Source organism: Thunnus albacares, chromosome 6 (assembly GCF_914725855.1).
Source record: "Thunnus albacares chromosome 6, fThuAlb1.1, whole genome shotgun sequence".
In the NCBI taxonomy this organism is placed as follows: Eukaryota; Metazoa; Chordata; class Actinopteri; order Scombriformes; family Scombridae; genus Thunnus; species Thunnus albacares.
Window position 1 is genome coordinate 23,037,241 of NC_058111.1, and position 14,238 is coordinate 23,051,478.

The 14,238-nt window shown below is 40.1% G+C and overlaps 1 protein-coding gene across 2 annotated transcripts in view; it reads left to right on the forward strand.

Annotated features, from left to right (window-relative positions):
• Positions 1-14,238, forward strand: part of si (sucrase-isomaltase (alpha-glucosidase)) — a 74,491-nt gene that overhangs the window by 25,772 nt on the left and 34,481 nt on the right. For both annotated transcript variants that reach the window (XM_044355065.1, XM_044355064.1), the window contains exons 18-26: positions 1,143-1,297; positions 2,001-2,085; positions 5,635-5,688; positions 9,190-9,314; positions 10,540-10,628; positions 11,320-11,369; positions 11,882-12,064; positions 13,675-13,824; positions 13,946-14,152. In XM_044355065.1, the coding sequence (XP_044211000.1) occupies positions 1,143-1,297; positions 2,001-2,085; positions 5,635-5,688; positions 9,190-9,314; positions 10,540-10,628; positions 11,320-11,369; positions 11,882-12,064; positions 13,675-13,824; positions 13,946-14,152 (1,098 nt within the window). The remainder of the gene's footprint in view (positions 1-1,142; positions 1,298-2,000; positions 2,086-5,634; positions 5,689-9,189; positions 9,315-10,539; positions 10,629-11,319; positions 11,370-11,881; positions 12,065-13,674; positions 13,825-13,945; positions 14,153-14,238) is intronic.

The window sequence follows — 14,238 nt, forward strand, 5'->3', positions numbered from 1 at the left end:
TACAATTCACTCTCAACAATTCTAATAATAAGTGAGATTATAATGAAGAAAGAGTAATATATATGTTTATCTTTAACAAGCACACTTAAGCTTTGAATGCCATATGTCAGATCAGAGTCATAATACCACGGACAGACACACAGAAGAAGCACCCACTGAGCCTAGTGTTTATATTGACATTACATACTGTGCTGTTATTGTAGATGACAACAAATAACTAGGGAGAAAAGTCAGTCCCCAGCACTGAATAGCGTGAAAATTGATGCTCTCATAACATTCTTCATGTGACATTTCCATGCTCATCACTGCTGCAAAAATAGCACAGTGTTGAATTAGGGAAGGGGCAGTTGGGTGGGGGTGGGGGTGGGAGGTGGTTGAGTAAGAAATGGTGTGTGTGTGTGTGTGTGTGTGTGTGTGTGTGAGTGTGTTGGAAGTTGGAGGAGGAGGGATTGTATTTGCTGGAGGACAGGGACATGATGATGATGATGAATTTGAAGTACAATTTCCACTAAACGAGACAGCTAATGTGTGACCTTTGCTTTGCCCTATACCATGGCTCTCATCACACGGTCATGCAGGCCAGTCCAAACACACACACACACACATACACACAAAGAGTTCTCATCACACTCTCAGAGGTGCCGAGGGCATAAATGATTAGCCAGATGAGAGAAGCACAGCCTGTTAGCAGCTAATCACCCTCTCACTCTCTGCTATCATAGAAATTAAATCATACTTCTGTTTCTTTCTCACACACTGTTTCCCTTTATTTTGTTCTCTCAAGTTCTCTTTTGCTCATTGTCTTTGCAAACTCTGCTTTAAGATTAGTCCTATGTAAAGTTAATTTAAATTCTAATCATTAGAAATAAGTTCATGTCCACTTATTCATCATGAATATATAATTGTTGATATTAAAAAAAGACATAAAAGAGGCTTCTCCTCTCTTCCTCGCCACATGTTTAACACCTTTTTCCCTCTCAAGTCTTGATAATTTTCCCTCCAATTTCAACCTTCCCTCAACCAAGTTCTCTCTTTCATACTGCCATCTCATTCTCTTTTTTTCCCACCTGTGTAAAAAATACAAATCTTTAATCCTCCTCATTCATCATCGCCATCAATTTAATCAATCTTTCTGTCTCCAGCCCCAGGATCCAGCTGTGTTTGGCGCTGGCTCAACCCTTGTGGAGAGCTCTAAACACTACCTGATGATACGTTACACACTTCTGCCTTACCTCTACACCCTCTTCTACAAAGCCCACACCACAGGGGAGACTGTTGTACGTCCTGTCATGCATGAGTAAGTCATTTGAAATATTGTAAACAAACTGCCAAGTTCTCTTTGAGGAATTAAGAAAATAATTTAGTATTGGAATCATTCAGTTGAAGTTAGAAATGGATGTCAGACTATTTTGAACTAATAAAAACATTGTTTTCCTTACCTCATATTCTCTGCTACGTTAAATCCCCCTCTCTAACACTTTTTATAGACATTTGGGCAAAAACAAATGAAAAAAAAAATGTATCCAGTAATGAACTGTAGTGTAACTGCAGTGTAATGTTTGGAAACATTAAGACATTTACTGTCTGATGAAGTCTTAAATAAGATGTTGCAAGAGAACTCATTCACATCGGGAGTGTTATGCCTGTTGTGGCCACAGCAGAGATGAACAGAGAAGAGAAAGAGAGAGGCTGTTATGCAGGTTGATTTTCTTGCATCTAAATTATAGGTTTTAAGCTTTAGTCAAAATTATGAGCTTTTACAGTATGTTTTTCTTTCCACTCTGGTGATATTTAAAACATTTTGAATTGATGTTATAAATTATGAATGGTGAGTTTGGAAGGAAACTGTGGTAAAATAGTGGTTAGCAGACTAACATATGTCCATTGCCCCAAAGGTTGTCATAGACAATACATAGATAAGTATTAGTAGTCATAGTAAGTAAAGTATTAGTAGTATACTGTATGCGCTTGATTTTTTACTGTTTTCTGTCACTCCCAAGGTTCTACTCTGACAGCTCCACCTGGGAAGTGGACCGCCAGTTCCTTTGGGGAAAACACCTGCTCATCACACCTGTACTGGACCCAGTGAGTCAACACAAAAATTTCCCAGAATACACACGCATACATATATGGACAAATACAAATGCACAAACTTGTATGCAGAATGTACTTGCATCTAGACACAGATACTCATATGCAGGACATATAGAAATGCAAATGCAGTACACATAGTATACATGGAAATGTGTCTTGCAGATGATGCAGATGGGATGATCAGTTACTCACACACACACACAGTCATACACACACACACCCTGACCTCCACTGGGAAAACATGACATGGGATTTTCTTTGTTGCCCTCCCCTCCTCTCATCCCTCGTTCTTCTCTCTTTCATATCCTCCCTCTTTTCTCTCAGCTCTAATGAGAGCACTGACCTCATTACTGGCAGATTAGAAGTGTAGATAGAAGTGTGTATGCGTGTGTTTGTGCGTGTTTGTGTGCGTGCACCTGTGTTTCCTGTGTTTGTGTGTGTGTATATGTGCGTGTCTGTACGTGCGTGTGTACGTGTGCATATGCAGTGATTGCGGTCATGTCAAAGTGGCCTGATTAATAAGCAATTTAGCACGGCCTCTTGTGAATTACGGAATAGTGGAAAGCGAATTGGATTCATAGTGGGGCCGGGGATAAAGTAACTCCAATCAGTGTGGTTGTGGAAAAGTTTCTAATATAATACAAGCCAATACAAGAAGTGAAGGGTTTATGGCTGCAGTGCCTCAGGGTTTAAGCTCGGGAAATAGGAATAGGGAAAGGGAAGGGCTATAAGGTGACTTTACAGGTGTTTGTGAATCAAATAGCAGTCAGGAGTGGACCAACTTCAGGTCCTTCCAAGGCCAGAGGCACAACATAGTGCCATTAGAAACAGAATCATTGTGTGTCTGAAGGGCTGGTATCAGTTACTGCCCCTGTAACTGTGTGGTTGCAGGGGGAATCCAAAAGCAAGTCCCTGACATGTATTCAGCCATACAATTCTCACTCCATGCATTATGGCACATACTGTCAGCTCTATATGTAGTGTCATTCACACTACAGTCACATGTATACAGTTAGATTGAAAAATGCAAGTTATTTATTCTTTGCTTGAGGGAGTTCAAACCAAAAATCAATTTAGTCAACATATCATCCACAAACAAATTTTGTAAGCTTTTAAGTAACAGTTGTTCATGTGCCCATCCATTTGGGTTAAACCAAACCAAAGCAAAACACCAAAGATGCACCATGCTGCTTGATCAATACTGACAAGACTCCATACTGAACCTCCCTCCCACTTGTGCATACTCATGTCTCATAATAAAAATACCAAATAGCTACAAATTAGCAGAGATCTGGATCTGTCTATATAAGGGCTTATAAAAAGAAACTAATTTTTAAAGCTGTGTCTTGGTGTCTGACTCACTATCTATAACTTGTGATTTTTATTACTTTTACATATTACATTGACATTTTTTTATTTGTTTTTTTTTTTTTTTTTTTTGCTGTGATGTTTGCAAATAACATCATCTTAATAAACTGTTGTGTTTTGGCATGAAAGCTTTCACTGCTGTAGAAAAGTAGTGCAGTTCAGCACAGTGGTGTAGGCTTTAGAAACATTTTGGACCTCTGCTGCGCCACTTTAAAAGGATTCTTTCCAAATGACAGATCTGATGTGGCTGAATATTCATCTTTTGTGGTGGCAGGGTGCTGGCGAGCAGCGGTGCTGTTATTTAAGTCAGGGTGAGGCCAGGCGCTGAGAACAGAGTGCCCGCTATCTGTTACACATGGATCAGGCTGAGAAGGGCCGCATGCAGAGATAGTGTCAGCTACTTGAGTAGGGTCACAGACTGATCTTTAACAACCCTTCACATCCTACCTTCACTTTCCTTTTTCATTATTCTCATCTCTCTCTGTCTCTCTCTATTTATCACTCTGTCTGCCTGCCTCTCCTTTTCTCTAATGATGCTCTAACTCTATCACTCAGATCAGTAGATGCTTTAACCTTGATCTTTGTGATAAACTGGGGAGATCTCCTGACTCTCTCTCTCTCTCTCTCTCTCTCTCTCTCTGTCATCCCCTCTGGTCTTCATCCATGCTTCCACATTCCCTCCTCTTGCCCATTACTCCCTTTTCTTTTTAGCTCACCCTTTCATCAAACGTTGGCTCCCTTATCTCATCTGCATTCTCTTAATCAGCTGCTGTCAAGTCACCCCTGTGATCCCATTTCATTTCATCCCATATCTCTTTCACCCTCTCTCTCCCTCACTCACTCACTCTCTGTGCCGCTCTCTGCCCCTCTCATCTACCTCAGCTACCATCTGATCATTCTGCCAGTATGAATCTTTGGCCCACCTGATCAAATTGTACCTTATGGCTAACAGAGCTTCAGTACTCTAAATGAGGATACGGGCCTCATGCCTTGTCCCTCTCAATCACAGTTAGCAGCCATGCTAAGTCCTGCAGTCCCTTCCCATTAGTCAGCAGGGTGAGTGATAGGCGCCGCGAGCAAATCAGACACCAGAAAACGAGGTATAGGGGCAGCATCCATTTCCCCAGGCTGTCATCCCACAGGCTGTGCAGCGGTTGTGACAGGTAATCTGCCTCAAACTGTGAATGTGGCTCCCAAAGAGGACGTTAAGTCATTTAATTTGTTTAGCAGACCATTAAGGCTATATGTTTTATTAATATTCTTATTCTTTACATGTAGCTTTGGGTTGTTTTTCTGTCACTTGTAGCTCTTATTTGCCTCTGTTTAATCATCCTTTGTTCCCGATGTTTTTACTTGTTTATTTTTTTCTTAGCTTCCTGTCACCCCTCTCTCGTTCCTAATGACAGGCCTCAGAGGGCCACAAAATAGGACATGCTGCCGAGAAGAGCGAGAAAGTGAGATAGGAAGCGAGATGTTGGTGCCTTTAGGGGACAGCCCTGGCCTACACAGCTGACATAGTGTATTTCACAATTTTGTCTTTTTCGAGAAGGACCTGTAGTTCGCTTTTTCTTTCGGTGTGTTCTTCTGTGTTTATTTCTCTCTCCCTCTGATCTGCCTTGTCAGAAAGAGCAAGGAAGTGACAACGCTATCAAAGGCATGGTGCTCTGCTATTGATTGCTCCTGTCTGTCCACCACCTTAAGCCATCAAAGGTTGTCACCTGTCAGTCGTCACTTGATGCGGCCTTTTCCATCATATGTTGCATCATAGCACTGTAGACTGAAATGTCACAAGGGCTTTGTGGAAATGTTATACCAGATAGTCAGTTTTGAAACAACTTTGCTCGATGTAAGCATTGTATCTTCTTATTAATGTGTTATTAAATTACAGGGATTTATATGTAGCTTATAGCTGCTTCTCTCCTCATGCTTAGCCTTGTAAGATTAAAGTGTCAGGATTGGTGCAGTGAGCTAAAACAGGTGTTACTGGCTGCAAACACAAATCAAACACAGGCATGCTTCCACCCAAAATGAAAAGCTGACACCTTTTTGATGTCTGCTCCACAAATCAGAGGCATATAATGGTGTACTTAGTGGTAAAAAAACAAAAAGCATTTAGATTATTGTTCATATATGCACATGTATGAAGAAATATTTTTGTCTTGTTTTCTGCAGGGTGTGAAGGTGCGGGCATACATCCCAGATGCCGTGTGGTATGACTATGAGACGGTAAGACAATTTCCTGCTCACTTTAAAATAGTTTCCTCAAAAGCACATCCATTGCCATTTCACACGTGTCACAAGAGAAATTATCAATAGTCTGATTTTTGTAATTATGACAATTGCATCTGGTGAAATTATCTTTATACATTCATTCATATGCTTACAGCAGAAATATCACCTTTTCCTGTTGAAACTGTTGCGGAAATATTTTCTTTTAGAGATAAAAAGGGGAACTTTACCTGTAATATAATGAAGGTTCTCCAAGTGAAGTGCACATAGCATAGGATTCTTTTCTATGTTATGATGGCACTGCAATTCTGTCTAATAGGCAGTATAAGAAAGTTGGACTTGTACTTTAATCAGACATCATATAATAGGTTTTAAATACATAAGGGAGAGAGAATATTAATATTAAGAATATAACCATTCGGTATAATGAAATCCATTACAAAACCACGTAGCTTCAAAAATCCCCATAGAGTTGAATCAACATTTCTATGGCCCTAAGAGAAACTAAACATCATAAGCCTCATAAATATGATAAACAGGAGAATGGGATCATGAATAGGCTAGACTTAGTCCCACAAAACCAGACAAGTCTCCACACTTGTTTTAACCGACCACTCAAAGTGCTTTTTACACTACGAATCACATTCACCCATTCACACACATTCATACGCTGAATGGATAGAGGGGCTACCATGCAAGGTCCCAACCTGCCCATCAGAGGAAATCTAATCATTCACACACTGATGGCACAGCCATCAGGAGCAATTTGGGGTTAAGTATCTTGTCCAAGGACACAACGATATGCGGACCGGAGGAGCCGGGAATCAAACCGCCAATCTTCCGATTAGTGGACGACCTGCTCTACCTCCTGAGTCACAGCTGCCCCAGTTGCACACATTATCACTCTGCGATAAGGGAAAAAAATGCTCTGGCTTGTTTGTGTTTCTTTAAACCAATCACCAATCACCAACATCTTGGGCGGCACTGAGCCCAGGATGCAGAGACGGTGCCCTTGCAAAATAGTGTCGGGGGGGGAACTTGTTTTGGTTACATGCAGATAGCGGAAAGGGAGGAGAATTCTGCCTAAAATAGCCAACCAATGGCAGGCTTAGCCCACAGTCTACATCCGTTACATTGTGTATGAAAGTATTTGACAATAAAGGTGTACCTAATTAATTGGAAGCATAAATGTATAGCGCTCAACTAAAAAGACTGCCAAGGGGCTTATCAGTATCATGTCACATTAATGGCATTAACACGTACAAAAAGAACATGTATCACATGAAAGTCTTTGCCTCGAGTTCTTTGTTTGAGGCTGAGAGACGAGAGAGATAAGACAGAGCTCGTGTGAGGACAAAGATAGAGTGAAAGAAGGGACAGGGAAGAGAGGAGAGAGACTATCTCCCTGACAGAGAGATAAAAGAGGTGTTGAGTTCCTTTGGGACCTTATTTGGGCGTCACAGTGGCGATGTAAAGCGCCCGCTGATCAGATGAACGATTAGATTGGTTGTCTTGCTGCCGGCCTCTTGTCCTGGTTGGTCCCCTGTGATTATCTGGGTAGGAGGATGGAAAGGTGGGGGGGAGTATTGATGTAGTGAAAATGACCATGAAAAGCAAGTTACAGAGGAAAGAAATAATGGAAAAACAGAGAAGAGGGGATGAAGGAGAGAAAACAGACGGAATGAGATTTGGGTGAAATGGAGGGAGGGGAAAAGATGCATGAAAAGGATATGACATGGAGAGAGAAGGAAAGCAAGAAAAAGAGAAAAGACAAGAAGGAGATAAAGGGGGAACAAAAGTATGTAGAGGAGTTGGAAAATGGGAGGACTGGCCAGCAGGAATGAGGGGAAGAGAAGACAAGGAAAGAGAAGACCTCCTTAAGGCAGACAATGAGGGGGTGATAAGATCTGAAATTGCTTATAGACGCTCCACTAACTCCAGCCCACACACATGCCCATACTCTACTGTACTGCATAAAATGGTACACACACACACACACACACACACACAGGCGCGTGCAATCTCTGTCTCTCACACACACAACCTCAGTGGGAACGGAGGAAAATGGGATAAAAAAAGAATTAGAGCACCACAAGAGAGAATAACAGGATGTAGAATAGGAAGTAGGTAGAAGGAAAATGAGAGGAGATGGAGAGAAGAGACTTTTAAATTGTTTTAGGCTGGTATGAGGATTCAGTCCTCAGGAGATCAGAAATTAACTGTGCTCTATCTAGGCCTTAGGAGAAATGTGTGGTGGGGAGAGAAAGGAGAAAAAGTGACAAGGAGAGGGAGAGAGAAAGAGAAAGAGATGGAGAAATATCTGCTTTTCTTAAGTAAATGCTACTTACCAGACAGCGCACAACTCACGTTGTATCAGTATAATGCAAAAAAATAACACATTTCATGTCATTCTTAAGTGGCTCAAGTTGTTTATGAAGGGATATTACTTTTCAGAATTTAAACGGTAATCAAAAACATTGCCCAGAATGAGGCATAAGTTTGTTAGATGATGCAACTTGCAGTCATGCAGCAGTTTCCACTTTAACGGGTAACTATTTTGAGCGTCAGTTCACCCAAAATACAAATAATAAAAAATAAAACATTATTTTTCTTACCTCCAGAGGTATCTAGCAATACAGATGTTTTTGGCTTTATTGACTTAAGTTTTCAGATATCCATCTCTAAGATTTTTGTGGCAGCCACAATACAATGGTGGTGAACGTAATTTTATTTGTGGAGCTCAAAGGTTTACAAATGACACTAGAAAAATATTACAACCGCAAACAAGATCACCAAGGAGAATCAACAAAATTGATTGTGAACAGACATCACTGGGATTGTTTCTGGTAGAAAGTAGATAAAATTGAGGTCTGTGGGGTGTCCAGAGTAAAGATACAGTAAAACTAATTCGGACACAAATAAAACAGAGGCTATCTGCATGACTAGATACTACTGGTGGTAAGTGGAAAAAAAACAAAAAAAACAGGCGGACCCTTCAAAGTATTTTTTGATTAGTCTTTGAATTATTCTATAAGCTTATGTAACAAAACTTTATGCAACAACTTATGCAATCAGGTTCAAGTATCTGCTATTTTGAAGAGTGGACTTTATTGCTCTGACGTGCAAAAGTCATCATTACTATCTGAGGGTTTACTATGCTCCTGTATACTGACTGTAGTATCCTGTGTTCAGTGTTTGATTACAAAGCACCTTTGGACCCAATAAATGCCTTTGTATGGTTATAGATCCGTTTACACCAATGGCAAATAGATTTTACCTCTGTGTCTGCTTCAGTGTTAAAGGGGCCTCAGTAAAAGTCAAGCTGCATTGTAGAGACACAATTTCACCCCAGCCAAAAAACAGTATTTTCCAGCCCAGGCTTGTGCAAAATTATACTCACTGTCCCAATATTGAAAGGGGTGGCATGGAGATTGTCTTGCCCACAGAGCATCACATGAATTTAGGTGAGTTAATGGATTCTGTTGTCCTACCAATCAGATGGAACGAGTGGCACACCGCAGACAGTATGTTGAAATGCATCTACCAGCTGACAAGCTTGGTTTACACATAAGAGGTGGTGCGATCCTCCCCACACAGAGACCTGAAGTCACCACTACATACAGGTACACACACACACACACACACACACATACACACACACACACACACACATACAGACATACACACATACAGACATACAGTTATCAACTCAAATAAGATCTAAACCAGCAATCACATACAGTATTTACATGTAATGTGTGTTATCATGCACAAATTCACAGAAGCATATTCAGTACATAAAGAGACAACCCAGTCTCACATCAAAATGTGTATTGGCTTTGAAACCAAAAAAAGGCTGCCATTCCTTCTATTCTCAATGGAAAATGCAATATTTTAAGGTCCAGCTATTTATCTACCTATCATATTGTTGAGTTATCAAGGACATTTTCATGTTTCTGTGTTGAGAAATGTTACAAATGTTAAAGATATCATTAAAAGAAAACCTTAACACCATGACAGTAAGGAAAATACTTCTAGGCAGTGGTTCCTCCAGTCAGCCAATCACAAAGCTTCAAATCTTGAATTTCAAATTAAATGAATCCCTGGGGCGTTCTAAAATCTATTGAACATCATCAAACAGTTACATAAAATCACACAAATAACATAATAGCTCAGATAAGTGCACAACACAAAGACAATGATTCAAACAATATGCAACTATGTGCTTTCAGCGATAGCAATGTCCATAGCAACCACCATAGCAATGACAAAAAGCCTGAAAAAATGTTCGTAATAACTGACAAACTAAACATCATATACATTCAGTGAATGAAGATAATGCAAATAAAATGCACATTTCTCACTAGAAATGTTATCAAAATACATTTTAATGCCAGAACTATCGTATTGTATTTTCCACTGCAAATAAAAGGACTGTCATCTTTTTTTTTTCTTGTTGTCTTTCTTTGTTTTTGTTTTCACAGACAGAAACTTGACAGTCATGTTACATGGATGCAGGCCAATAGAAAAGAATAGGCAAAAAAACAAAAAAACAAAAACGTAGGCATCTCACAATTTTAGAGCCGTTATTGTTAGCTAATACATTTTGCATTGTGGACCAACATAGACATAGTTGCATATTTTGATGTGAGACTGGGTTGACAGAGATCAACAAACATACTTCATTAGTACACATAATCATAAATGCATCAAACTGTCTCCTGTTATATTAGATATGTGTGCACGTGTTTGCACAGATGCATTTAGTTGGTGTTTGATTCATTGAACTGTTATTACATGTGCGTATGGTATGTTTATTTTTTTGTATGTTTATGTGTATATCTGTAGTCGGCTTAACCCCATGGGTTTGATCATTGCCCTTGATGACAACAACCAGGCAGCTGGGGAGCTATTCTGGGATGATGGAGATTCTCGAGGTATTTTTGTTTGTCTTTCTTTGTGCCTATTTGTGTGCGTGCAAATGTGTTTGTGTAAAACACCACCATCTGCACCATGTTATTACCACTCATTATAGGCATTCATTCACCAAATTGACACTCTTATCTTGTTAAGTACAACGTATTATGGGTCGATCGCAAAGTTTCCATCCAGATGTAATGTAAATTTTAACTGAATTTCCAGAAAATCTGCAAAAGAAAATACAAATTAATGAGCATTTCCATCCACTACTGTTATGCAGAGATTAAGAGTTAAAAGAATGAAAGTAAAATCTCAAACAGTGGAAAACCACGTGGAACACAAGATGGAAATATGGCATTTATGTGTGTGTCAATTTAAGGAATGTTACAGTTTCCTCATCACTGCTCACATATCTGATGTTTTTGTCTGCCGCCATACTTAGTCTCTTCAGTTGAGCAGAAGCTTGAGTGATGTGGATCACATGCTCCATGTACATCATGTTTTATTTGCTAAGTCTGTTTCCATTGCAGGCATTTCTTTGATGCACAAACTAAAAATTAGCATTAAAAACAGGTGGATGGAAACACACTTAGTGTGACTATTCAAACACAGTCAGTGAAGGTCAGTCACTCTGCTGTGTAACTGTACATCAGCTGTGCCGGAGCGCTGTGACAAACAGTAACATCTGCTCTTCTTCTTTTTTTACAGAGACAGTCAAAACAGGCAACTACATCCACTACAAGTTCACTGTTGTCTATGTAAGATTCCCTTGCACACATCTACACCATCTTTAAGATCCAGCCCACATATTCTTTCTGATCTGAACTCAAGTTCAAAGTTCAAAATCACCAGAGACTTTAGACTTTTCCAGTCCAGAACACCAAGCATGATTGATCAATGTTACGCTGCTGAAGCTTTGTTTGATCAAATACCCCATGTTCCTGCTTCACACAGCACTGAGGATTGCCGGGCATGTTTAATTTATAAGATGGTTGCTTTACTATTATATCTAATAACTGGAAGTGGTGTAAGCAGTGCGTGTTGTACATCTATCTATCTATCTATCTATCTGTCTGTCTGTCTGTCTGTCTATCTATCTATCTATCTATCTTTCTATCTATCTATCTGTCTGTCTATCTATAATATAATATTTAATATACATTGTGCAATCTAAATTTAGCAGCTATAAGTAGCCTTTTAATTTTGAGAACATGCTATAACCTCAGTGGATTTAAATAAAGAATATAACTGTGTGTCCTCTGCCTTAAAGGGAGTACTGACAATGCAGGTGACTCATGCTGGCTACAGGGATCCAGACAACCTTAAGTTTGAGAACATTACTGTTCTTGGGGTGCCTCATCCTCCCGTATCCGTCTCTGTGACACATGTTACACGTGGAAACTCTATCACCAATGTGCTGGGCACCAACATACAGTATGATGCAGTCAAGAAGGTAAAAACACACACAACATGTTCATAGACAGTTTTATCCAAAAATGCACACATATGACCAGATGTTTGTGCATACCCAGCAACCATGAATCGTCAGGGGATGTCAGAGGAAATTGCCTTTATGGGCAAATTATTAAAATGATACAGACACACAATTACAGATAAAATACTACAATGTAAAATTTGTTCACACAGTATTTGGGTAATGTGTAGGGGTAAGACAGGTCATATTTGCTTTGTCAGGAAAACCTGCTGCTGTGCTGAAGCAGGACAGATGCAGGGTGGATGATTTCCACAGTGGCTATCCTTGTAGGCATCTGCCATTTGTTTCAATAAGACCAGGAATGAAACCATTACTGTACATTTCAAGGTTAGCCCCAAAGTGTAAGAAATGATAACAATTTACATTGGGTGTGGATCATAAAAAGCTTTGTGTGTGTGTGTGTGTGTGCGTGTGAGAGAGAGAGAGTTTGTGAGAAAGAAAAAGAATGACTAAGAGCAATGATCCTACATTAAGTGCCCACAGTTATGAGTAAAAGGCAAAAGTCTATTAAGTGTAGAGGTTCACTTAAGTAATACTATAAAGATTTTCTTTGTGTGCTTGTGTATATTTGCGTGCAGACACGTGTTCTTGTGTGTTTCCTGTGTAGATCCTCAAGGTCTCTCTGGTCACACACACAAGCATGCATTTATCAAATGACTCTCACCGGTAATCATATCCTGGGGGTGAAGGGTAAACATTCTGTTAAACCTAAACTCTAGCTTGTCATGCCCATCAGTCTCTGTATGCCTGGTTGAACTGGGCCTTGAACATAGCTCACAGCTGCCAAACATCATTACTTTTATTTAGAGTCAAATAGAACAGTACTTTACAATATATGACTCACACTGGCTCCTAGTAATTTATTTCATTTCCTGACTTGATTTTATTATTTTTTAAACCATTTCCTCCCTAATATAAAACCTTACTGCCTTCTATATTGTTATACAGTGCAGCATGTGTAAAGTGACTGCCCTACAGTCGCTATGCCATCTTTTCCATCCCTCCCTTCTTTCCTTCCCTCTCTCTTTAGATTCATCATTTACCCCTCTACCCATTCCCACATTTGCAGCCTCTTTCTCAATATGACCTCTTGTGTTGCTAGTGTGTCCTGCATAATGCATTTTACACAACAGAATTGCTGAACCATGATTCAAAACTTAAAAGACACATGAAAATAAAGACTGATGAAGATCCCAGAAGTCTCCTTACCATCTGAGGATGCTTTAGATGGTGACTGTAGTGACTAAAGTGGATGGGGCTCCCTGAGATTTGTTGTGAGAATGACTCATAATTCCCGGCAGTCGCCTGTTGAGACAGCGAGGGAAATTAACAGCTGTGTCTTAATTGATAGCACACGCAACGTCAAGCACACATTCTGTCTCAAGGAAGCATGTCTGCGCTCACTTGCAGAACTCGCATAAGCAGAATGTTTGCACCGAGACAACTTAGGGAGACTGTTCCTACTTTGACAACCTTGGGTTTAATTATCACTACTCTCTCCTGCGTTTTCCTCCCTTACAATTAATTTCACCACACACACACACACACACACACACACACATATACAGGTTATGTTCCTGCGTGGCTTGTCCTTGACCCTTGGGGAGACCTACCAGGTGCAGTGGGAGCTGGACATGGAAGAGTACCAGCGCTTTGACTGTTATCCAGAGGAGCATGCAGATGAAGCTAAGTGCAAGGCCAGAGGCTGTATCTGGGAGGTGAGGGGTGACACAGATGTTCACATCCACATATACACATTATTTTCATATTATAGCTATTGCTGAACAAACAGGGGTAAAAATCTCTCTCCCCTGTGCTTTTGTTTCTTTCCCTACTCAGCCAAGCAACATCGAACGTGTTCCATGGTGCTTCTATCCAAAAGACTATGGATATATGGTTACGGCAACCAAGGAAACCAACTCAGGCATGACAATTGATATCACTCGGAACAAAAAGTATAGGAGCAGTGGTCGCCCAGAGTCACCGGACATTGACACACTCCGTGTTGAGATCCATTACCACAGCGGTCATATGCTGCAGTTCAAGGTGTGTGTTTGTTTGTGCTAGTAGAGCGGCATTTTCTTCTGTATCATGTTTCATTTCCTAAACGTCTTTACCTACATGCCCTTAAG